General features: G+C 39.4%; 1 protein-coding gene across 5 annotated transcripts in view; it reads right to left on the reverse strand.

The window, feature by feature from the left end:
- Positions 1-1478: 1478 nt before the first annotated feature.
- LOC137631992 (uncharacterized) overlaps positions 1479-27379 on the reverse strand; it is an 87773-nt gene continuing 61872 nt past the window's right edge. For all 5 annotated transcript variants that reach the window (XM_068363980.1, XM_068363981.1, XM_068363979.1 and 2 more), the window contains exons 3-7: positions 10323-10433; positions 9659-9816; positions 6610-6761; positions 5845-5956; positions 1479-1569 (exon numbers count right to left, since the gene is read on the reverse strand). In XM_068363980.1, the coding sequence (XP_068220081.1) occupies positions 1484-1569; positions 5845-5956; positions 6610-6761; positions 9659-9816; positions 10323-10433 (619 nt within the window). In that variant the 3' untranslated portion in view covers positions 1479-1483. The remainder of the gene's footprint in view (positions 1570-5844; positions 5957-6609; positions 6762-9658; positions 9817-10322; positions 10434-27379) is intronic.

The raw sequence follows: 27379 nt of genomic DNA on the forward strand, positions 1-27379 counted from the left end.
AGGCAACGCCCTCTCCCGCCCCCCGAGATCGGGAAACACCACTAGGGCCTGCGCTACCACTCGACGGTCTCTCACGAGAGACCGATCGAGTGGGAGCTTCGGGGGAGCTTCGGCCGGCGGAAGAGGAGTCCTTAGAGCCTTCCTTCTTCAAGGCTACCCTTGAAGGAGAACGGTCTCTCTTGGACTTCTTCTTACGCCGACGGCCGAACTTCTCCCACTGGGAGGCAGACCACTCCCTACACTCACTGCAAGTATTCTCTCTCTCACACCGTTGACCTCGGCACTGCGGGCAAAGGGTGTGAGGATCGGTGTCCTCCGCTGACATGAAGGTCCCACAAGGGTGGCCAGCGAGTCCAGGGCACTTGCGCATAGCGATGATAACGGTCGAGGCCAACTTCCAAAACACACAGAATCTAGAAAAAGCAAAAAAACAAATTAAGGCTGTCAACAACGAGGACGAAGACAGAAACGTCTGTACATCGCCCGAGCCAAAAGTGAAGTGAGACAACTCACCAGTGTGGGGGGGGGGGGAGGGGTAGCAAGCTACCCCTTCCCTACCCCCTGCTAACTAGCGCGGGGGTAGTTAACCCTCGTTAACAATCTAATGGCTCGTCATTTCAGCTACGCTGAAAGTAATACCCTATGTAAATAGCGTGGTTTGCATTTCGGTTACGGAACAATTATGCTTATCTAAGATGAATAATTGTACATGTTTGCCAATTCTGCCACATGCATACCTTTATCATACTTCTCAATTGCTTTTTTCAATTCTTAAGTAATCATCTCGGTAATCTTTCCTTCTTAAGGGCCAGTGTCTAGATGCTGCTGTAAATTGTTTATACTGTCAACTTGAAGTGACCAATAGTGATCACAATTTTATAAAGAATAATAACCACAATTCTAGGGATATAAGGTAATGCTGATATGACTACTATGGAGTAAGTGAAAGAATTAAGGTCTGTGCACGGGGGGGGAGGGTCTTCAAAGATGAAAAATGGTGTAAAAATCATGTGAACAATACAGTATGTGGTTGGTTGGCGTATGGGTGCCACATGACTGTTTACTGCACAGAATGCTAGTCTTGTTAATATTTTTCAGCAAAAATTGTAAATGCAGATGGAAATTTTTACTCACAGACCGATACAGTGAGCATACACCAAAATGAAAGTACTGTATTCCAAGTTATTCGTAATACAAGGTATTAAACTAGCTCATCATAACAGCATTTGCACCCAGTTTTATCAATTCAACTCCTTGAATAGGAAGACCATTCCATAATTTAGGGAGCCATCGTTTGTAATACAATACAATATAAAAAAAATTTAATGGCATCACTACGTGCAAGTACAGTATACGTCCCCTTCGTAGAGTAATATCATCTTGCTTTTCCAACTATGGTTGTAGCTTGGCTAGTAATAGTAAGAATAATAAACGATAACACTGCTGTGAGAATAGGGTCAGTAAATAAAAGAAAAAAATATCTTCATCCAGTTTTATTGTGAGATAAAGACAATCCAAGAGCGAGGGCTCCTACCCGTGAGTCAACAATCATACCATCAGATGCAAACTCTGAAACGAATGAAGATTTCTGGTTATAAAACTGAGTGAACAAGGGACAGAAGCAGAGGGAAACATGACAACCAGCAATGACCCATAGTGGAAAAGTTCCACAGCATGAGGTATTACATATCGTCACCCTCATAAACTAACTGCCTAAGTCATTTTCTTCACTTGTTGGGAAATAAAAAAAAAAAAACTTCTCATTTCCCAATTCTTTATATCATTGTCTTGAGCTTCAATTCACAAATTCTTAACAGAAGAATTTGTGAATTAGAATTTGTTAATTGAAGCTCAACACAATGATATAAAGAATTAGGAAATGAGATTTTTTTCTATTTCTCAACAAGTGGAGAAAATGACTTAGGCAGTTAGTTTATCAGGGTGACGATATATTTATAAACAAGTTATTGGAAGCAGGCCCAATCTTCATAGAAACTGCCAAACATGCATTAATCTTACACAAAAGCTCAGACTTCCTGGATACTGAAACCATCCTGTTACATCTATATCAATCTTGGCATTTTTCAGTTTCCCACTTCATCTCTACTCTTAAATTGTACCCTTTCTCCAGGTGACATGTTTATCTCCAACCACTGTACAGTATCATCTTTTCACCTGTGCTAACCTTTTTATAGTTTCAAACTTCACTTTACACCCTTCTCAGCATCATTACATGTTACTTAATCCACTATTATTTTACTAAAGATGTATTCAAGTTTTCTTCTTTTATTCATTGAACATCTATTCATTACTTTCACAACGAAAAGAAGGCTTAACAATACCTTCACATATCAATACATACTTATCTAAACTCTAGACATTAATTATTCCGAGACATACTTTTCTTCATCCATTAACTTTTCTTCAAAATCCTTTACTTATTCCAATCAGTAACTGACATTGTTATTCCTATTTTCCCGTTTCTTTTTACTCAACTTTATGCATCACTTAAGGGTCTTCGCAGTCTTACTTCAGCCACTTGATGCACTTGCTGTTATAACTGTTTTTGTTTCTTCAATCTTGCTGTTAAAATACTTCTAACTTTTACCTTTTAACCCTTTTACCCCCAGGCTATTTGGAAATTTCCAACCCTTAACCCCCAGGGGTTATTTTTTTTTCAAGCACATTTTGCAGTATATATATATTTTATAAATTGCTCTAACAGCCTTAATTTTCGTCATAGAGAGGTCAGGTTGGTCTCATTCTCTTGAAAAAAGCATGAATTTCTCAAAAATTTATCAAAAATATGCAAAAAAAAAATTTAAATAGCAGTTTTTTGCAAGGACGTACCAGTACATCCATGGGGTAAGGGGATGAGTTTTGTGAAACATACCAGTATGTCCTTTGGGGGTAAAAGGGTTAAGAGTAATTAGAGCTTTATCATAGATGCACCTGAGCTCTGAATGGCCTCAAAGGCCCCAGCACTATCTGCTTTGGCAGCTACTCTTCACTGTAGCAATTAGTAACAGTGTAGAGAAAACCGTATCAACCAACTGAGATAACAAGATCTCAATACTCGTGTGGGGCTAAACACAATGGTTGCATGTCACTAATTCTAAAACAATGATTCACGGTAAATTGGTAGTCACGCTGACACTTTGAAGCTGAATACTTGCAATACATTGCTGTGAGTTTATAGATGAAAAGCAACAGAAATAAAATGTAACGACAAGTAAGCAAAATCTCTTCGTCTTATGATATAACTCCAAGTCAAATGAATCTCAACAGTTTGGATAGAAACTACTGTATAATCATTGATGTCACGAGAATCTTAAAGGGATAAATGCACTCTTAAATTAAGGAACATGCAATGTATGAGTTTAAACTTTAGCATGCAATTACCATCACCTCTGGTTTTTCCTTCCACTCATTTGACCCTCTCACAACAGTGTTCCACATGCAAGATTAGTTATGCGCAAGCATTAAAAGTGTATTGATGCTCATTCAGAAAATTACTTTCACATTTTTGTTCCATAGAGTGAAATCAAATACGGTATACTGAAGCTGACAAATCTTCCAACATAATTAGATTTCATATTTTGGATGGCTTATGCCTGATGAAGCAATTACTATTATTACTAGCTGAGCTATAATTCTAGCTGGAAAAGCAGGATACCATAAGCCCAAGGGCTACAACAGGGAAAAATAGCCCAGTGAGGATATGAAATAAGGAAATACATAAGTCCTTCCATAGATGATGCGGGTAAAATCTTGTTCCTTATCATTAAACATGCAAGAAATGGGTGGTATTGATACGCACACATCCTTCTTTATTTTACCATTACCTTTTGCTATCTGGCTATGGGTAAAACACGAATGGGGCAAATTAGCATACACTATGAGTAAAACATGAAAGAATCAAAGTAGTTGGTACATAGTGACACTTTTAGCAAGTAACCAAGCATCTCTTTTCCTCTCATAAAATATTCTAAATAGCTATTACTATAGTTTCTCAAGAATACCACATTTACTGTACTTCTTTTGGTGTGTAAGATACGTATAAGTCATTATGATGCCTGATAAGAAATTTGGACATGCATAGGATACTGACAAATGATGGGTGTTCTGGTTAAGAAAATAATATTTTTAAAATACTGTCATCAATAAACACACTAATACATGTGACTGCATAGGATTTTAATGCCAATGAATTAACTATTCATAAAGTACGAAAATATTAGCACGAAGATTGAGGAAGCAATTAAGTCACAATGTTTACAATATGTCAGCGTAAATTTTAAGGTTGCAACATCAGTGTTTGCTAAGCACAAAAACTAAATTATCAAGTAAATTTGTAAAGCTTAGCTTGACTTTTGCATGCAGTTAGATATGGCTACCACAAGGTCTAAAGCAAGGGATAATGGCAAGACATACTGCGGGATAATGGCAAGACATACTGCGGGATAATATTATCCTGTAAGGATTGCGGTTTCAGATCCAGCATCTTTCATTATTATTTCAAAGGAAAAAGAGGGTTAATAGGTCACAAGCCCTCCAAATATTGCATCATTCTCATGTTTCTTATTAAACATCACATAGCATCTCAAAGATTTTATACATGCCAGTTCAAGGATAACTTGAGGTGGCCCATCTATAAATGCAATTAACCAAGGTTTAAAGTTAGAATGACCACTCCCAGATGGTATTATAGTATATCACTCAAGAGTAACAAGGCTAAATTCTGCTTTATCAAAGAATTGCAAACTAGAGGACATAATATATGGTCAATCTATTTTGTATAACAAATGTAAAATAACAATAACTTAGAATTATTCTAAAAATCTTAGAAAATGTATGTGAACAGTGCATTGCCACTGAAAAATTTACAATCACAGAAAAAACTAAAAAGACAGCAGCACAAACCTGACCAACACGAAAATTTTTGTTTTTCTATTATAAAACGTATCATAACAAAGTCCCAAAACTAAGAATAAAGTCACCAAAAAGCAAAATAATAAGAGAAAAAATATGTCGTGTTTAATCTCTAACTTGAACAAGAAGATGGATGTAATTTGGAATATGTTTAATTCAGCATAACTGAAGTCAAAATGTAACTCATAAAGAGGAAGAAAGCTACACTTGGAAAAGTTGAAAAAGTCAAACTATAATTGGAGGAAAGGGTATAAAATATTTTGCCTTTTGATTCAATCCTATCACGAGGTGTGGCAAAAATAAAAACACCTAAATGAGACCGTTCTATATAGGAGGCAAATTATCATTACAAGCCAAGATGTAACCCTACTTCAAAAATTAGAAAGTCAAATGCCCCTAAAGGTAAATCAAGAATGGCAGAGACAAGGGAAAGGACAATACCATAGACTCTGACCATATATAAATATGCTCAGCAGCCAAGGCCCCTCTCCATCAAGCTACGAACATGAAGGGCGAGGCAAAAGCTGCTTATAACTCGGCAGGTAGACCTATGGGCTGCCCAAAAACCCCCATCCCTAGCTAATAAAGATAGTAAGGTTGCAGACACTACTAGAAACTATAGAGCTTGAGCAGATATGAAACTCTTGTTCAACAAGCTGTCAGGTAGGGACGCTTCTAATACGCTACCGCAACCCTAATAGGGAAAGTAACTCAGTGCAGACTAGAAACAGAAGACTAAACTATAAGTCATTTGAAATTAATATAACATTAAATTTACAATACAGAACATGAAAGAGGAATCACAATAATGTATAAATAAAATACTTATAAAATACATTCAAATTAACCTATGCTTTTACATACTGTAGATACATTGCAATTTTCCAGGAAATAACAAAGGTAGTTTCTTACCTGCAAGTGCTGATTGTAAGGATAACAATGGCACTAGAAGAACTTCTGTGCGTTCACCATCAACACCGCAGACTTTGCTTACATTCTGATTGACTGAAGCACTTCCATCAACCTATGATACAAAATAATTAAACTATACCATAAAATAATAGCTAATATATGCATTCAAAACCTCAAAATATTCAGTGTTTGTTAACCAGACTGTCAGGCTTAATTTAAAAGATTTAGATCCAGATCATTGTTGAGTTAGAGAGTTTGTTTCATCATAAAGTTTACGATGACTTTAACTATGTTCACACTAAACACCTTTTAAGGTAGGGTTTTATAAGAAAAAAAATTAATTTTAATGAATTTCTTGTAAACTTTAATAAAAAATAGATAAATAATCAGTAGGTTATCTAAAACAAAAGTGTCCACTATAGTCAATTTCTTTTACTGAGGCGCATTTGCACTGACTTTCAGGGGTGTCCTTTTAGCTGTTTCCTAATCGCCGATTGGTTGGACAAAATAATTCTGACCCATAAATGGTTAGGAAACTTTTCCGAGCTAAATGGGCACCACCGAGAGTCGGTGCAAATGAGCCTCATTAAAAAAAAAAAAACTGAGTATAGTTCCTTAGCATTCACAACACAAAGATAAGAGACACCATGCTAGCTCTAAAATCCAATTTTGTTTTGACTCCATTGCAGACTAGCATTTGAACTTATACACAACTATACTGCTTCAGTACATGTCAACCGCAATGCTGACATAAAACACACTCACCTCAACCGAGACAATTTTCATTGTAATATTAGAGATGCCAGGATCCAGGGCTGTAATACCACTTATACCAGAAATAGTACCAGTATACCCAGTCTCCTCTTTCAATTCCCTAAGAGCTGCATCTTCGGCAGATTCATTGTCATCAACCAGACCTAAAATTGATTATCAAGATTTAGATGTGTTATTATTATTACTAAACTTATCTGTTAATGATAATAACTTCTCTTGTAGTTTATTTATTTCCTTATTTCATTTCCTCACTGGGCTATCTTTCCTTGTTGGAGCCCTTGGGTTTATAGCATTCTGCTTTTCCAACTAGATTTGTAGCTTAGCTAGTAGTAGTAGTAATAATAATAATAATAATAATAATAATAATAATAATAATAATAATAATAAAATTAATTAACAATAATAATAATAATAATAATAATAATAATAATAATAATAATAATAATAATAACAATAACAACAACAACAATACTGTACAGATATTCATTGACTTACTACCGAGATAGGGACCGAGAGACGAGTCGTAAGTCGATCATCCACCCGCTAGATAGCAGGGTGGTGGGACATAGTTTGCTACCCTGCTCAACCACACATCCGGGATGAGTAACCACTTTGGCTTGGAGGTAGGACTTTTAGGGGGATAATGCTGGAGGACCAAACTTACAGGTTTGTATCATCAGGAAAAATACAAATTACTTCCAAATTTTTCATTTATCCCCTCACTAATACAAACCAACACTATAGGGGATGACTTACCCCTTAGGAGGGTGGAAGTCCGTGCCAACTGGCTTCTTGTCATTGACCCAGGGTTTTTCCCGCACGAAACAAGTAGAAACCTTACTTGCTAAGACCGTGCTACACACGGCCAGTGGCCTACGCATGCTGTATATTTGTGATACTAGCAATGTGACTGTCTAGATAAGAGTTCTTCGAGTCATAGGAATCTTCTGAGGGTACCATAGACATTACTCAATCCCCCTTACTAGGGATGTGGGGATGCAACAACTATTATTTCAATATCAGGTTACACAAGGAAAATGGTTTTACCTGCAAGATAGGTGAGGCCAGCTTTGCAAAGGACCCTAGGTGCTGATTTCCCCAGAGAGGGGAAGACTAAAGAAAGAAAGCACTAGTCATTCTTACCCCTGGGGGAATGGGTCTCCCTAGGGCGCGAAGGCTCAGGACTATACCTGTGCACAGGAGCCTCTTCTTGATGGACCGAAAAACACTGACATAGTAGAGGGGAATGCTCAGGGGGAGGATGACGGAAGTCATGTCTGCGGCAATCACACATTGATCTAGTGTCCTACACTGGCGAACGGCGATCACGAGCTGAACTGTGAAGGTTAGAAGGAGAGTTATGATCTCGCTTAGACGAGTGTCGATCTAGTTCTGACGATCGGTGCTTGTGGGCCAGAAGGTGACTAGGCGAAACAGAGGATCTAGGTAAACGGCGAATAGCTGGCGAACGATGAAATGGCGACCGCCGATATACTGGAAAAGGACAAGGACCTGGTGAACAACAAGGAGGTCAACGCTGATAAGTCTGCGAACGACCTGATGGTGAACGCCTGTGAACTGACGAACGACAACCAGCTGGCAAACGATAAGCAGCTGGATAACTACGCACAGCTGGCGAGTGACAAGAGACTAGAGAACGACAAGCAACTGACGAACCACGAACAGCTGGCAAGTGATGAGCAGTCAGAGAGTGACGAGTGACTGGCAAACGAAGCAAGGCTAGCGAACGGCGAGTGAAAGTAGAATCCCAGAGAAACAGATGAGTAATGAGAACGCGTAGGCTGACAGCAAAACTGTCAATGACGATCTCGCAATGGCGAGGGATAAGGCGAGGAGTGATGGCCGCGAGGAGTGATGGCCACAAGGTGAAGAGTACAATCTCTAGAAGAAGAATGACAATCTTGGGGTGACGAGTGACGAGCAGCAGACGAATGGAAAGACTCTGAAGGCGAATGTTTAGCAGGCAAGAGATAAGATAAAAGTTCTCTGGGAGCTTGTTGGCTACGGTCATGGTAAACGTCACTCCGGGATTAAGCTGTATCACATTCGACAGTAACAAGGGCTCCACCTCCAAGGAAGCCAGCGTAAGCTTCCTTTCAGCACCAAGCTGAAGGAGTTCCAGCAACGCCTCCTTCAACGTAGTACTGGTCATACCCAGCAACGGTCAAACATGTAACACATTGGAGAAAGAGAAGGCTCCACTCGAGGCGACGGTCAGAACTGCTTCTCTAGGGGAAGCAGTCCTGTCCATCGAACCCCAAGGTTGACCTGGTATTAGCCGGTCTACGCTTCTACTCAATCGTTCCCCAGGGGAAATTGATCGAGCATGAGCTTCGGGAAGAGATCAGGGGGTCAAAGAGGACGTCCTAGGTTTCTTTGACTTCAAGGAAGACCCCAAAGGTGAAGAATCTCTCTTGGACTTTTGCTGGATCCCAAACTTCTCCCACTGGGAGGAAGATCACTCCTGGCATTCATGGCAGGTGTTGTCCTGATCACACCGCCCTCGAGAGGATTGATATAACGAATAGGGGTCCATATCAACAAAGGACATGAAAGTCCCGCAGGAGCGGCCCTCAGGTCCTAGACAAGACCACATGAGGACGGTCAAGGAGAAATCACAAACACGCTGAAAAGAAAAAGCTCAAAAAGCAATTAAATTAGTATTGGAAAGTCAAAAAGGAGAGGAGTAGAGGCAATGTCCGTTCTCCACCAAGCCAAAGCAAAAGTGGTTACTCAAGCACAAGTGTGTGAGTGAGCAGGGTAGTAAACTTCCACCCACCCCCTGCTAACTGGCAGGTGGATGATTAACCCTCACCAAAAGTCTTGTGGCTCGACTTCCGCTTTACCAAAAGTAATATCCCCTATGTACAGCATTGGTTTGAATTAGTGATGGAACAAACAGATTTTGTAAAACAATAGGAATATCTTCTATAGACACAAAAATTTTAATTTTGTCCTTATAAAATTCAAATAACACTGGGTATCACTATACCATAAGAAAAATAATTCTAACACATACCTGCAGGAACTTCGATAGTATAATTCTTGAGCGGAGGCCTAAACTGCTTTACAAGGATCAATGATTCTGGGAGAGAAGTCCCCTTTACTGTAGCCACTATAGCTACAATATCATGAGGTTGTTCCTTTCTAGTTGTTCGACTCACAACTTCCCACACCCTGTAAAACATGAATTTAAGGGAACATTTTGCAAAGTAATAGTAAAACAAAATGTCTTTGAAATTTATATTATTTTATCAAATTAAAAACTTCATTGTATCATACTAAATTTCAATGCTCCCAAACTACTGCACTGCTAACCAACCTCTTGGCCTCTTGACTACAAAATAACATTTGTAAAATAACTGATTCATATGTGAAATACACTAATTTAATTACACACACCAAAGAAAAAGACACTGGCATTAGTGGTGAATAAACCAAGGCCTATATGGCAATAATCCAAAGAGTGAGGCTGGTAAGTAGTGTGTCTGCCTCTTCCTCCAACCACGATTACCATTGCCCAATACTGTACTGAATATTAATTACTGGATAACTTCATACCACATTTAGAGTTAATACATGTTATGAATTATCAATCGCAGTGTTAGCTGCAGTAGAAAAGCATTTTTACAACAATTAAATATTCAAATGCACTGCTATTGCAAAATTTTTTGCACATGTACCTTTGCTTAGAATTCTGATCTTGCCAATGATAGTTATGTAGAGCTAGCCATTTACCCCTGCATATTTCTTCTTCTCTAAGAACTTTACAAGCAGGAACATTGGACTCCATTCTGTAAGAAAAGGGAAAAAAAATAGCAAAGTGATTCTAAATTCAGCTGGGATTAAGATTTTAAAGTATATGTTATCCAATGAGGTTTTTACTATACAGTACTAAGGGTTTATAGCATTTTGTTAAAAAATAAAGAAAAAATGCGGGTAAATCGCATTTGACAATTGGCAATATTCAAACGTCGATAACTTTAAATTTTTCAAGATATTTCAATTCTGTTTTTGCATTTTAAGGCTCACTCCATATACTGTACTACTTTTCAGCCTTTAAATGACGTTCACAATTACAATCTTAACCGCCCAATATGACAAATTCGGAGGTAATTTGTATTTTTCCTAACTATACAAACCTTAGCTATTTAATAGGGGTTACAGGTATTACTTTCGGCGTAGCTGAAATGACGAGCCATTAGAATTTTAACGAGGGTTTACTACCCCTCCGCTAGTTAGCGGGAGGTAGGGAGGGTAGCTTTCTACCCCCCCCCCCCCCTCTCACACATACCTGTGCTTGAGCTCACTTTGCTTAGAGGTAGGACTTCACGGGGGATAGGGCTGGCGGGCAAGTTTGATTAAATAGCTAAGGTTTGTATAGTTAGGAAAAATACATTTGTTCCGTAACTGATATACAAACCACGCTATTTAATAGGGGTAACTCACCCATTAGGAAGGGTGGACAGTCCCGACCAGTACTGGCTTTTGGCTTTGCCCGGGGACTCAGTATCTCAGTGTGTCAGCATTCAACAATAAAGAGTCCCTGCACCTCGCTAGACCCTTACTACGCAAGGGACGCGGCCTACATAAGCTGTGTGTGAAGGTATAAAGTGTGACTCGTCCTAGCAAGTTGACCTGTAGTCCTTTATAAGGAAACTTAGACTAGGACTCTCCCAATACCACCTCGTCAGGGTATGGGGACGTGACAGTATTAACTTAATACTAGGAACACAAGGAGACATGGTTTACCTGCAGTGGTTTGAGGTCAGCTATGCAGAGAACCCAGGTTGCTGCTTTCCCCAAGAGAGGGGAGGATGAAGAAAAGAATAAGGGCCAGACATACCTTTTCATTCATGCAGACTAAGACCGGGTAACAATACCCTCAACCTTCTGCTACTTGTCCATTAAGGAGCCTGAGGTTTTAAACCAGCTGTTGTGCAGCCACCACAGGGCCGATAGAAAACGTATCGAGCCTCCTGTGGGTCACGTCTTGCAGGTAGTGGGCTGTGAAGGTCGTCTGATGCTTCCACACCCCAGCTTGAAGAACCTGCGTCACTGAAAAGTTTTTCTTGAAGGCCAGGGACGTAGCTACGCCCCTGACATCATGTGCTCTAGGGCGACGTGACGGAGGAGGGTCTGGATTCAGGGACCGATGGATCACCTTCCGAATCCATGCTGAGATGGTATTCTTGGTGACCCTCCTCTTAGTCCTCCCAGTGCTCACAAACAAAGCCTGCAATTGGGGGCGGACTGCAGCCGTTCTTTTGAGATACTGTATAGCCTCAGACTCCTTACTGGGCACAGTAGGAGATGGTCTGAGTCATCTGTTACAGAACGAAGACTCGAAATCTGGAAGGAGTCGAACCGAGGGTCCGGCACTCCCGGATTCTGAGTCTTAGCAATAAACTCATGGACGAATTTGAACGTTACCTACTCCCATCCCCTTGAATGGGCAATGTCGTATGAGAGACCATGAAGTTCACCGACTCGCTTGGCCAAAGCCAAAGCTAGTAGGAACACCGTCTTCCAAGTTAGGTGATGATCTGAAGCCTGGCGTAATGGTTCATAGGGAGGTCTCTTAAGAGACCTGAGAACTCGAACCACGTTCCATGGAGGAGGTCTCACTTCCGACTGAGGGCAGGTAAGTTCATAACTTCGTATGAGTAGTGAAAGTCCCAGCGAGGAAGAAATGTCCACTCCTTTGAGCCTGAAGGCTAGACTTAAGGCTGATTGATTGATTGATTTAAAGTTTTCAGGCATTCTGACATCTAAGGTCATTGATGCCGATATCATTTAGTTTATGTATACAAAAATAAAAAAATAAAAATAAAAAATAAGGGTATTCAATTAAAATCATAAAAGTTGAATGTCATAAAAGTTAAATAGTTTTCAGAAGACCTGCTTCTGAAATAAATCTAAAAATGCCACTTGCATAGTAGGACACATCATGTCCAAGAATCTTGGCAAGGATGAACCTGCCACCCTCACCTCGAGCCTCAAACAAATATCTATTCCTTAAGTTGTTATAATTGGGGCATTCGGTCAACAAATGCCTCACTGTTAGAGGTACTAAACAGTCGTCACAATACGGTTGGTGTTGGCCCTTCAGCAGAAACTCATGTGTCAACTGAGTGTGACCAATACGGAGACGACAAAGAGATGTCTCCCATTTTCGGGGCATCATATTATACCTCCAAGGAGATATGATATTTGTTACCTCTCGCATTTTATTGCCATCTAGGCTATCCCACTGCTGTTGCCATTTATTATAAACCAATTTCTTGATGTCAGGTAAGAAATCATTACAGGGAATGGGATACCTTCTTGGCAGCAACTCGGATGCAGCATTCTTTGCCAGTGAATCTGCCTTCTCATTCCCAGACACACCTACATGTGCTGGCACCCAACAAAGTCGAACTGTTATACCTCTCCGTCCAATAATAAAAAGCCATTCTAAAATCTTTAAAACTGGAGGATTATTAGAATTAAAAACTTCTATAGCTTGAAGGACACTCCTTGCATCAATGAAAATTGTAAAATTACCCTCCTTCTCCAACGCTATTTTCTCAATAGCGGTTAATATGCCATACAGTTCGGCAGTAAATATGGAAGCGGTCAGAGGAAGTGCACCTCTACAATTAAAACCATTACTATGTACTCCAAATCCAACGCCAGCATCAGATTTGGAGCCATCAGTATAGATAAAAGTTGATCCTCTATGTTCTTTAACATGTTCATTAAAAAGAGACCTGGCTTCTAGGTCTGACATATTCTTCTTATCTCCAATAAAATATTTACAAAAACATATCTCTGGTAATTTCCATGGAGGCGTTGATGATACCTTGAATGGAAGTACCTTACTTCTAATCATATCCAGACTGTTTAATAATTGTTTCACCCAAAAGCCATAGGGTTGAGGAGATTTTGGGTGCAACTCAAAGTATGTTGGGTGCCTTACAAGGCTTGCAGTCTGGAAGGCTAAAGAATTAGGGAGTCTTTGCAATCTAAACCAATACCGAATAATGGAAGACATTCGGTAAAGGTCCAGAGGCAACTCTCCAGCATCAACAAGGAGACTTGGGATAGGCGAGGTTCTAAATGCTCCTGTGGACAATCTAATACCAGTATGATGTATTGAATCTAATATCTTTAATCGGCTTGGGGTGGCTGAGGAGTATATTTCACATCCATAACTAATTTTGGAAAAAATCAAGGCCTTGTATAATTTTAAAATAGTACAGTGGAACCTCTACATACAAATTTAATCCGTTCCAGAACCAACTTCGGATGTAGAAAATGTTCGGATGTAGAAACAAATTTTCCCATAAGAATACATTGAAATAGGATTAATCCGTGGTCGAGCCCAAAAACCTATGATAACTTCTTAATAAACTACTACACATAATTTTCCCATGAGAATAATGAACACTAAATTAGATAATAGACATGTAAATAAGAAGAATAGACATGTAAATAAGAAGAATTAGCAAAAAATGATAAATAAGAAACGGGTTTTTAGCGTCACTTTACCTTAGAAACTCCAGCGCAGGTGTTGTTAGTCTTGCTACGCAGAGAGGAGACGGACGGGCGGCGAGGAGGTAGAGAGGTTAACTACGATAAACGTACACTACCGTAACTTATTCTAACTTACACTAAGTGAACTTTAACATAACTTAGCTTATTTTTTTTTTATTTTTATATTTTATATTTTTCTTTTTTACATTTTCTTTTTTTCTTTTTGATAATTACGTAATTTTAATCACTATCACTCTCTACATTTAAAATTGACTGAATTTCTTTTGCTACACTCTTTTCCGTTTTCTGTGTTTCACTTTCTTCCGCTTCACTCTTTGCCGTTTTCTTCGATTCACTTACATCCTCTTCATCGCGAGTTCGCTTCGCAGTTTTTTTAAAGAAAGTATTGATAGATAATTGCTTGGTACGGCTTTTCAGAATGTTTCGAAAGTGAGTTAGGCAAACATCATCGAATTGAGAAACTACACGACAAACCTGCAATTTCTTTGGATGGTATTTGTCGATGAAGTCGACCACGTCTTGATATTTTCCTAACACCTCTTTTATTTGCGCCGAACCTAACACATGTTCTACCTCCTCGCTCCCTTCCTCGTCATCACTCATGTGCTCCGACATAGCATGGAGTTCCTTGAGCTCATCCGTGGTAAGTTCGTCGTGATGTTCGGCGACGAGTTCCGTAACGTCATCTGCGTTGACCTCCAGACCCATGGACTTGCCAAGGGAGACGATTTCCTCTACGGCTTCCGCTGCACCGACCACGGGATCAGGTTCGGGGTCAAAACCCTCGAAATCTCGGGGAGAAACTGCATCAGGCCACAGCTTCTTCCAGGCAGAATTGAGGGTCTGTCAAGTTAATCCCACCCAAGCCTGATCTATGATCTTCAAGCAGTGCACGATGTTGAAGTGGCCCCTCCAAAATTCACGCAAAGTTAAGTTGGTGCTTTGCGTGACATTAAAGCACTGCTTAAATAAGTGCTTGGTGTACAGCTTCTTAAAATTAGAGATGACTTGCTGGTCCATGGGCTGGAGGATAGAGGTGGTATTCGGTGGAAGATACAGCACCTTCATGAACTTGAATTCATCAAAGATATCATCTTCAAGTCCTCGGGGGGGGGGGGGGGGGAGCAGGTGCATTGTCAAGGCATAGCAGGCACTTTAAAGGCAATTTCTGTTCATGAAGATACTTCTTCACAGAAGGGCCGAAAACTTGGTTTACCCATCGCACAAAGAATTGCCTAGTGACCCAGGCCTTCGAGTTGGATCGCCAGAAAACATGAAGCTGATCCTTATCAACGTTGTGTGCTTTAAAGGCCCTAGGGTTCTCTGAATGGTAAACCAGTAAGGGCTTGACTTTAAAGTCCCCGCTAGTGTTGGCACATAGTGCAAGAGTCAACAGATCCTTCATTGGCTTATGCCCAGGCAATTTCTTCTCTTCGGCAGTGATGTAGGTTCGACTCGGCATCTTCTTCCAAAACAGCCCGGTTTCATCACAATTAAACACCTGCTGCTCTACGTAGCCTTCTTCCTGCACGATCTTTTCGAAGTTCTTGACAAAGTCAGCTGCAGCCTTTGTGTCCGCACTAGCAGCCTCTCCGTGGCGAACAACTGAATGAATCCCGGACCGTTTCTTAAATTTCTCGAACCAGCCACGAGATGCCTTGAAATCATCTGAGGAAGGCTCGGTTGAACTCTCCCCAGCATCACCCCCAGAGCTCTACTCCTTCAAGTCCGTAAAGATGGCGTGCGCCTTCTCGCAGATAACGGTCTTGGTGATGGTGTCGCCAACGATCTCTCTATCCTTAATCCACACTAGTAGAAGTCGTTCCATCTCTTCTATGATAGGGGTACGGCGTTTGGAAATTATAGTGATCCCCTTAGAAGGTTTCAATGCTTTAATAGCTTCCTTCTGTTTAAGGATTGTCGAGATCGTCGACATATTACGGCCACACTGTTTAGCAAGTTCACTCACGCGGACGCCACGCTCATGTTTTTCAATAATTTCCTGCTTAATTTCTAAAGAAAGCATTTCCTTCTTCCTTTTTTCACCACTACCACTACCAGTGGCAAAACTAAGCCTTTTAGGACCCATACTTTACGTAAATTACCGTTAAAGGATGCACGTAAAAAATCACGATTAAAACAGAGTTAATAGCAGAACGCACAGAGCACAACTGCAAGAAGCCGACAAGAACAGAAGACTGACCCAAGACCCGCTAATTGAGCGTCCCTCCGAGGTCGATGTGCTGTCTTCTATCGGCGGAAATGAAAAACACTTCAGGCGCTATGAGCACCGACTACGCGTACGAGTATTGTTTACTTCGGGTGTCGAAAAAAACATTCGGGTGTAGAGTCGGAACGAGTTCGAATTGTACTTCGCGTGTCGAAAAATTCGGATACAACCGTACGACGAAAATTACTTACTTCGTGTGTCGAAATAAAATTCGGGTGTAGAGTAAAAAATTTGCTCGAATTTTACTTCGGATGTTGGAAAATTCGGATGTAGATACGTTCGTGTGTAGAGGTTCCACTGTATTACAGTCTGCCCCCCATGATGTATGTGACAATACCTACCGACTACGCGTACGAGTATTGTTTACTTCGGGTGTCGAAAAAAACATTCGGGTGTAGAGTCGGAACGAGTTCGAATTGTACTTCGCGTGTCGAAAAATTCAGATACAACCGTACGACGAAAATTACTTACTTCGTGTGTCGAAATAAAATTCGGGTGTAGAGTAAAAAATTTGCTCGAATTTTACTTCGGATGTTGGAAAATTCGGATGTAGATACGTTCGTGTGTAGAGGTTCCACTGTATTACGGTCTGCCCCCCATGATGTATGTGACAATACCTTTAGAAGATTCAGAGCATCAAGACATTTAGCTTTTAATGCTTTCAAGTGAGAAACCCATGTAAATCTACAATCAAATATCAGACCTAAAAATTTAGCTTCCCCTACACATGGAATACATTGACCTTTAATGTATATATCTGGGTCTGGGTGTGCTCCCCGGATACGACAGAAATGTACAATAGTAGTTTTACTTGTCGAGAACTTGAATCCATTCATATCGGCCCACTGGATAATTTTATCAAATGAGAGTTGCAGTTTTATCTCAACCATTGCCATTTTAGCTCCAGACTGAAAGGCGCATTTCTTCCCGCAAATACACGAGGAACTCCGCTATTGCTGGAATAGTGACAGACTGCAGCATAGAGTCGTTTTATGGGTATATATGTGGTCATCGCATATTTTCGCGGTGCGACTAAAATTATAGAAGATATATGAGATTTTATTGAAAAAGAGCCCTATTTTTGGGGGTCCGAATCTAATAAGGGCCGGGGTCAGAGAAAATGTCCCAAAATTTTCGGTGTCAGATTTTGTGATAGACTGCAGCATAGAGTCGTTTTATGGGTATATATGTGGTCATCGCATATGTTCGCTCTACAACTAAAATTATAGAAGATATATGAGATTTTCTTGGAAAAAGGCCCTATTTTTGTGGTTCGAATCGAGTAAGGGCCGGGGTCAGAGAAAATGTCCCAAAATTTTCGGTGTCAGATTTTGTGTTAGACTACAGCATAGAGTCGTTTTATGGGTATAAATATGGTCATCGAATATTTTCGCTCTACGACTAAAATTATAGAAGATATAAGAGATTTTATTGAAAAAGGGCCCTATTTTTGGGGTTCGAATCGAGTAAGGGCCGGGGTCAGAGAAAATGTACCAAAATTTTCGGTGTCAGATTTTGTGTTAGACTACAGCATAGAGTCGTTTCATGGGTATGTGGTCATCGCATATTTTCGCTCTACGACTAAAATTATAGAATATATAAGAGATTTTATTGAAAAAGGGCCCTATTTTTGGGGTTCGAGTCGAGTAAGGGACGGGGTCAGAGAAAATGTCCCAAAATTTTCGGTGTCAGATTTTGTGTTAGACAACAGCATGGAGTCGTTTTATGGGTATAAATGTGGTCATCGCATATTTTCGCTCTACGACTAAAATTATAGAAGATATAAGAGATTTTATTGAAAAAGGGCCCAATTTTTGGGGTTCGAATCGAGTAAGGGCCGGGGTCAGAGAAAATGTCCCAAAATTTTCGGTGTCACATTTTGTGTTAGACTACAGCATGGAGTCGTTTCATGGGTATAAATGTGGTCATCGCATATTTTCGCTCTACGACTAAAATTATAGAAGATATAAGAGATTTTATTGAAAAAGGGCCCTATTTTTAGGGTTCGAATCGAGTAAGGGCCGGGGTCAGAGAAAATGTCCCTAAATTTTCGGTGTCAGATTTTGTGTTAGACAACAGCATGGAGTCGTTTTATGGGTATAAATGTGGTCATCGCATATTTTCGCTCTACGACTAAAATTATAGAAGATATAAGAGATTTTATTGAAAAAGGGCCCTATTTTTGGGCTTCGAATCGAGTAAGGGACGGGGTCAGAGAAAATGTCCAAAAATTTTCGGTATCAGATTTTGTGTTAGACTACAGCATAGAGTCGTTTTATGGGTATAAATGTGGTCATCGCATATTTTCGCTCTATGACTAAAATTATAGAAGATATAAGAGATTTTATTAAAAAGGGCCCATTTTTGGGGTTCGAATCGAGTAAGGGCCGGGGGTCAGAGAAAATGTCCCAAAATTTTCGGTGTCAGATTTTGTGTAAGACTACAGCATAGAGTCGTTTTATGGGTATAAATGTGGTCATCGCATATTTTTGCTCTACGACTAAAATTATAGAAGATATAAGAGATTTTATTGAAAAAGGGCCCTATTTTTGGGGTTCGAATCGAGTAAGGGCCGGGGTCAGAGAAAATGTCCCAAAATTTTCGGTGTCAGATTTTGTGTTAGACTACAGCATAGAATCCTTTTATGGGTATAAATGTGGTCATTGCATATTTTCGCTCTACAACTAAAATTATACAAGATATAAGAGATTTTATTGAAAAAGGGCCCTATTTTTGGGGTTCGAATCGAGTAAGGGCCGGGGTCAGAGAAAATGTCCCAAAATTTTCGGTGTCAGATTTTATGTTAGACTACAGCATAGAGTGGTTTTATGGGTATAAATGTGGTCATCGCATATTTTCGCTCTACAACTAAAATTATAAAAGATATAAGAGATTTTATTGAAAAAGGGCCCTATTTTTGGGCTTCGAATCGAGTAAGGGCCGAGTAAGAGAAAATGTCCCAAAATTTTTGGTGTCAGATTTTGTGTTAGACTACAGCATAGAGTCGTTTTATGGGTATAAATGTGGTCATCGCATATTTTCGCTCTACGACTAAAATTATAGAAGATATAAGAGATTCTATTGAAAAACGGCCCATTTTTGGGGTTCGAATCGAGTAAGGGCCGGGGTCAGAGAAAATGTCCCAAAATTTTTGGCGTCAGATTTTGTGTTAGACTACAGCATAGAGTCGTTTTATGGGTATAAATGTGGTCATCGCATATTTTTGCTCTACGACTAAAATTATAGAAGATATAAGAGATTTTATTGAAAAAGGGCCCTATTTTTGGGGTTCGAATCGAGTAAGGGCCGGGGTCAGAGAAAATGCCCCAAAATTTTCGGTATCAGATTTGGTGTTAGACTACAGCATAGAGTCGTTTTATGGGTATAAATGTGGTCATCGCATATTTTCACTCTACGACTAAAATTATAGAAGATATAAGAGATTTTATTGAAAAGGGGCCCTATTTTTGGGCTTCGAATCGAGTAAGGGCCGGGGTCAGAGAAAATGTCCCAAAATTTTCGGTGTCAGATTTTATGTTAGACTACAGCATAGAGTAGTTTTATGGGTATAAATGTGGTCATCGCATATTTTTGCTCTACGACTAAAATTATAGAAGATATAAGAGACTTTATTGAAAAAGGGCCCTATTTTTGGGGTTCGAATCGAGTTAGGGCCAGGGTCAGAGAAAATGTTCCAAAATTTTCGGTGTCAGATTTTGTGTTAGACTACAGCATAGAGTAGTTTTATGCGTATAAATGTGGTCATCGCATATTTTTGCTCTACGACTAAAATTATAGAAGATATAAGAGATTTTATTGAAAAAGGGCCCTATTTTTAGGGTTCGAATCGAGTAAGGGCCGGGGTCAGAGAAAATGTCCCAAAATTTTCGGTGTCAGATTTTGTGTTAGACTACAGCATAGAGTCGTTTTATGGGTATAAATGTGGTCATCGCATATTTTCGCTCTACGACTAAAATTATAAAAGATATAAGAGATTTTATTGAAAAAGGGCCCTATTTCTGGGCTTCGAATCGAGTAAGGGTTGGGGTCAGAGAAAATGTCCCACAATTTTCGGTGTCAGATTTTGTGTTAGACTACAGCATAGAGTCCTTTTAAGGGTATAAATGTGGTCATCGCATATTTTCGCTCTACGACTAAAATTATAGAAGATATAAGAGATTTTATTGAAAAAGGGCCCTATTTTAGGAGTTCGAATCGAGTAAGGGCCGGAGTCAGAGAAAATGTCCCAAAATTTTCGGTGTCAGATTTTTTGTTAGACTACAGCATAGAGTCCTTTTAAGGGTATAAATGTGGTCATCGCATATTTTCGCTCTACGACTAAAATTATAGAAGATATAAGAGATTTTATTGAAAAAGGGCCCTATTTTTGGGGTTCGAATCGAGTTAGGGCCGATTTTGTGTTAGACTACAGCATAGAGTCGTTTTATGGGTATAAATGTGGTCATCGCATATTTTCGCTCTACGACTAAAATTATAGAAGATATAAGAGATTTTATTGAAAAAGGGCCCTATTTTTGGGGTTCGAATCGAGTAAGGGCCGGGGTCAGAGAAAATGTCCCAAAATTTTCGGTGTCAGATTTTGTGTTAGACTAGAGCATAGAGTCGTTTTATGGGTATAAATGTGTTCATCGCATATTTTCGCTCTACGACTAAAATTATAGAAGATATAAGAGATTTTATTGAAAAAGGGCCCTATTTTAGGGGTTCGAATCGAGTAAGGGCCGGTGTCAGAGAAAATGTCCCAAAATTTTTGGTGTCATATTTTGTGTTAGACTACAGCATAGAGTCCTTTATGGGTATAAAAGTGGTCATCGCATATTTTCGCTCTACGATTGATTGATTGATTGATTGATTGATTGAAAGTTTTCTGGCATCCTGACATCTAAGGTCATTGACGCCGATACCATTTACTGTATATGAAAATTAAAAGCAAATTCGATTAAAACCATAAAAATTAAGAAGTCATTACAATAGTTAAATAGTTTTCAGGAGAACTGCTTCTAAAATAAATCTAAAAATTCCGCTCGCCTAGTAAGACACATCATGTCCAAGAATCTTGGCAAGGATAAACCTGCCATCCTCACCTCGAGCCTCAAACAGATATCTATTTCTTAAGTTAGTAAAATTAGAGTCGTTTTATGGGTGTAAATGTGGTCATCGCATATTTTCGCTCTACGACTAAAATTATAGAAGATATAAGAGATTTTATTGAAAAAGGGCCCTATTTTTGGGCTTCGAATTGAGTAAGGGCCGATTTTGTGTTAGACTACAGCATAGAGTCGTTTTATGGGTGTAAATGTGGTCATCGCATATTTTCGCTCTACGACTAAAATTATACAAGATATAAGAGATTTTATTGAAAAAGGGCCCTATTTTAGGGTTCGAATCGAGTAAGGGCCGGGGTCAGAGAAAATGTCCCAAAATTTTCGGTGTCAGATTTTGTGTTAGACTACAGCATAGAGTCGTTTTATGGGTATAAATGTGGTCATCGCATATTTTTGCTCTACGACTGAAATTATAGAAGATATAAGAGATTTTATTGAAAAAGGGCCTTATTTTTGGGCTTCGAATCGAGTAAGGGCCGTTGTCAGAGAAAATGTCCCAAAATTTTCGGTGTCAGATTTTGTGTTAGACTACAGCATAGAGTCGTTTTATGGGTATAAATGTGATCATCGCATATTTTCGCTCTAGGACTAAAGTTATAGAAGATATAAGAGATTTTATTGAAAAAGGGCCCTATTTATGGGCTTTGAATTGAGTAAGGGCCGATTTTGTGTTAGACTACAGCATAGAGTCGTTTTATGGGTATAAATGTGGTCATCGCATATTTTCGCTGTACAACTAAAATTATACAAGATATAAGAGATTTTATTGAAAAAGGGCCCTATTTTTGGGGTTCGAATCGAGTAAGGGCCGGGGTCAGGGAAAATGTCCCAAAATTTTCGGTGTCAGATTTTGTGGTAGACTGCAGCATAGAGTCGTTTTATGGGTATAAATATGGTCATCGAATATTTTCGCTCTACGACTAAAATTATAGAAGATATAAGAGATTTTATTGAAAAAGGGCCCTATTTTTGGGGTTCGAATCGAGTAAGGGTTGGGGTCAGAGAAAATGTCCCTAAATTTTTGGTGTCAGATTTTGTGTTAGACTACAGCATAGAGTCCTTTTATGGGTATAAATGTGGTCATCGCATATTTTCGCTCTACAACTAAAATTATAGAAGATATAAGAGATTCTATTGAAAAACGGCCCATTTTTGGGGTTCGAATCGAGTAAGGGCCGGGGTCAGAGAAAATGTCCCAAAATTTTCGCTGTCAGATTTTGTTAGACTACAGCATAGAGTCGTTTTATGGGTATAAATGTGGTCATTGCATATTTTCGCTCTACGACTAAAATTATAGAAGATATAAGAGATTTTATTGAAAAAGGGCCCATTTTTGGGGTTCGAATCGAGTAAGGGCCGGGGTCAGAGAAAATGTCCCAAAATTTTCGGTGTCAGATTTTGTGTTAGACTACAGCATAGATTGATTGAAAGTTTTCTGGCATCCTGACATCTAAGGTCATTGAGGCCGATACCATTTACTGTATATGAAAATTAAAAGCAAATTCGATTAAAACCATAAAAATTAAGAAGTCCTTACAATAGTTAAATAGTTTTCAGAAGACCTGCTTCTGAAATAAATCTAAAAATTCCGCTCGCATAGTAAGACACATCATGTCCAAGAATCTTGGCAAGGATAAACCTGCCATCCTCACCTCAAGCCTCAAACAGATATCTATTTCTTAAGTTAGTAAAATTAGGGCATTCGGTCAACAAATGCCTCACTATTAAAGGTACTAAGCAGTCCTCGCAATACGGTTGGTGTTGGCCCTTCAGCAGAAACTCGTGTGTCAACCGTGTGTGACCAATACGGAGACGACAAAGAGTCGTCTCCCATTTTCGGGGAATCATGTTATACCTCCAAGGTGATATGATATTTGTTACTTCCCTCATTTTATTGCCATCCTGACTATCCCAGTGCTGTTGCCATTTATCACATACCAAGTTCTTGATGTAAGGTAGGAAATCGTTACATGGAATGGGATACCTCCTTGGTAGCAACTCGGATGCCGCATTATTCGCCAGTAAATCTGCCTTCTCATTCCCGGACACACCTACATGTGCTGGAACCCAACAAAATCGAACAGTTATACCTTTCCGTCCAATAATAAAAAGCCATTCTAAAATCTTTAAAACTAGAGGGTTACTAGAATTAAAAACTTCTAAAGCTTGAAGAACTCTCCTTGCATCACTAAAAATTGTAAAATTACCCTCCTTTTCCAAAGCTATTTTCTCAATAGCGGTTAATATGCCATACAGTTCGGCAGTAAATATGGAAGCTGTTAGAGGAAGTGCACCTCTACAACTAAAATCATTACTATGTACTCCAAATCCAACGCCAGCATCAGATTTGGAGCCATCAGTATATATAAAAGTCGATCCTCTATGTTCTTCAACATGTTCCATAAAAAGAGACCTGGATTCTAAGTCAGTCAAATTCTTCTTAACTCCAATAAAGTATCTACAAAAAGATATGTCAGGTAATTTCCATGGAGGCGTTGATGATACCTTGAATGGAAGCACCTTATTTCTAATTATATCCAGATTGTTTAATAATTGGTTAACCCGAAACCCAAAAGGTTGAGGAGATTTTGGGTGCAACTCAAAGTAGGTTGAGTGCCTTACAAGGCTTGCAGTTTGAAAGGCTGAAGAATTGGGGAGTCTTTGCAATCTAAACCAATACCGAATAATAGAGGACATTCGGTAAAGGTCCAGAGGCAACTCACCAGCATCAACAAGGAGACTTGTGATAGGGGAGGTTCTAAAGGCTCCTGTGGACAATCTAATGCTAGCATGATGTATTGAATCTAGTATTTTTAACCGGCTTGGGGTTGCTGAGGAGTATATTTCGCATCCATAACTAATTTTGGAAAATATCAAGGCCTTGTATAATTTTAAAATTGTATTGCGGTCTGCCCCCCATGATGTATGGGACAAGACTTTTAAAAGATTCATAGCTTCAACACATTTAGCTTTTAATGTTTTTAAGTGAGAAACCCATGTAAGCCTACAATCAAATATCAACCCTAAAAATTTTGCTTCACTTGCACATGGGATCCGTTGACCTTTGATGTATATATCCGGGTCTGGATGTACTCCCCGTATAAGACAGAAATGGACAATTGTCGTTTTACTTGTTGAGAACTTAAATCCATTCATATCGGCCCAATGGATAATTTTATCAATAGAGAGTTGGATTTTTCTCTCAACCATTGCCATTCTGGCTCCAGCAAATGATATGGAGAGATCATCCACAAATAATGTTGCAAGAACATCCCGGGGAATGACTAAGGATATCCCATTAATTGCTAGTGCAAAAAGGGTTACACTCAGCACACTCCCCTGAGGAACTCCTTCTTCCTGGCATTTACTCTGATAGAGCTTCCCCAACTCTCACTTGGAAAACTCTATGTGAAAGAAATGACTGGATGAATAGTGGTAGCTCACCTCTCAATCCGCACTCATGGATTCTTTTAAGTATACCGTATCTCCATGTGGTATCATATGCCTTTTCAAGATAAAAAAAAACTGTCACATGGTGCTGTTTGGAAGCAAAGGCTTCACAAATGGAGGACTCGAGTTGTATCAGCACATCAGTCGTTGAGTGCATTTTCCTGAATCCACATTGAATGGGTGATAAAATATTCTTCTTTTCAAGGTACCAAATCAGTCTTGCATTGACCATCTTCTCCATGATTTTACATAAACAAGATTTCAATGCAATAGGTCGGTAGTTTTCTGCTAAAAACTTGTCCTTACCGGGTTTTAAAAAGGCTAAAATAATGGCTAGTTCCCAAACACTTGGATAACTATGATCATGCCATATTCTATTAAAAATGCTTAAAATAAATAACTTTGTATTAAAAGGTACATGTTTAATCATTGCATATGGAATTCCATCGGGTCCAGGGGCTGTATCGTTACAAGTAGCAAGAGCAGAATCAAATTCTCTTTCAGTAAAAGGAGAATTGTATGACTCTTGCTTTCTTGTTGCGAAGTTTAAAACTTTCTTTTCTTCATTGCTCCTATACTGGTGACCAGGAGCTGCTTGACACTTGCACGATACATTTGAGAAATGGTCAGCCAGGGCATTGCTAACTTCGGTTGCTCCAGTCATATACTGGCCATTTATCTTTAACACTGGTGGTGGGTTTGGGGTGAATTTTCCTGCTATCTTTTTTACTTTCCTCCACACAGATGATGTTGGTGTTCTACTGTTAATGGAGGAAACAAAGGACATCCAAGACTGGCGCCTAGCTTCTTTCATGGCACGGCGGAACTGTGCTCTACATTTCTTGTATATGACTAAATTCTCCTCATTACGGCGCATGCGCAATCGAGTTAAAGACTTTCTCGTGGCTCTGTGCAGGGCAGTTAGTTCTGACGACCACCAGGGGACTGGTCGTCGTCTGAATATCCCAGTTGTTTTGGGAATGGAATTCACTCCTGCTGTGTGAAGAGTTCCATTAAGTAAGTCTATGGCATCATCAACACTTTCAAACTGTTCTGCATTTCCTTCAATTTCACTTAACTCCCGACATCTATTCCAGTCCGCCTTATCAAGATTCCATCGAGGTGATCTTTGTAAAGGTGGACCATTGTTGGTGTTTATAATGATTGGTGCATGATCACTAGTATGCCAATCATCTAATGTTCTCCAATTAAAATCGAGAAGACAGTTAGAGCTTGCAACTGATAGGTCAATGCAGGACAAGGTACCTGTCTGTACATGAAAATGTGTGGGCTCTCCTGTATTGAGGAGTCCGACATCTTCATTCTCCAAAATTGACGATATAATATTACCCCTTGCATTTGCTAAAACATCACCCCATAAAGGATGTCTACTATTAAGGTCTCCTAGTAAGAGAAAGGGTTGTGGGAGTTGTTTAATCACCTCTACTATATTATCATATGAGATGTTATCATTTGGAGGCAAGTAAAGAGAACAGATTGTGTATTTTCTCCCTATATCAATCTGTACAGCCACTGCCTGCAAAGGGGTACAGATAGACAAAGATATTTGGGGAACATCTCGACGAACGTATATAAGACTTCCCCCATGGCTCCCTGCTCGTTGATCATATGGTGTCCTATAGCTAACATACTCTCGAGGACAAGGAGTATTAGCATCGAGCTTGCTTTCTTGTAGACATACTGTTATAGGGGAGTGCTCACGTATGAGGAGCTTAAGTTGTTCATATTTCGCCCTTAAACCCTGGCAATTCCATTGCAGAACGGAGGAAAAAACTATGTTTTATTTTTTGGAAGACACCTTAGATGAAGTCTTCCCAATGGCACTATTTGATCTAACAATGTTTCCCGGAGGTAACTCTAGAGAGGATCTTGATATAGTGGGTTTTGTGTTTCTCTTTTTCATTGTGTCCTTTTGATCTAATTGTTGAGGAGGATGGTGGACCTCAACTTGAATTTCTGATTGGTTCAATTTACCTTCTAGTTGTTCAGAAACATCAGCAGACAAGATATATTTATTGGAAGTCGTGACTTTAATGTTTCTTATGGTAGGAGGAGAGAGGGAGGGAGGTCTCTCTCTTTTTCGATTAAAAGGTTGTGATCTGTCAGGTTTTTGCACCTTCCCCACTACGGGTTCACCAGGTAAATTGGTTTCGAGTGCAACCTCCATCAGATCAGGCAAGGAAACGGCCTGTGAGAGGTTTGTACTATTGTTTAAAATCGGAGTAGTTGGCTTTTGAATAATTTTCAGATCTTTAAGTGTCCGTTTTGATTTTTCCACAATTTCTGGATATAGATTTTCGATGGGACTTTCAACCTCTTTAACTACTTTCATTTGTTTCTTTATCTTAGAAGTAGAGATATAATTTTCGTCTGT

Source organism: Palaemon carinicauda, chromosome 40, assembly GCF_036898095.1.
Source record: "Palaemon carinicauda isolate YSFRI2023 chromosome 40, ASM3689809v2, whole genome shotgun sequence".
Classification (NCBI taxonomy): Eukaryota; Metazoa; Arthropoda; class Malacostraca; order Decapoda; family Palaemonidae; genus Palaemon; species Palaemon carinicauda.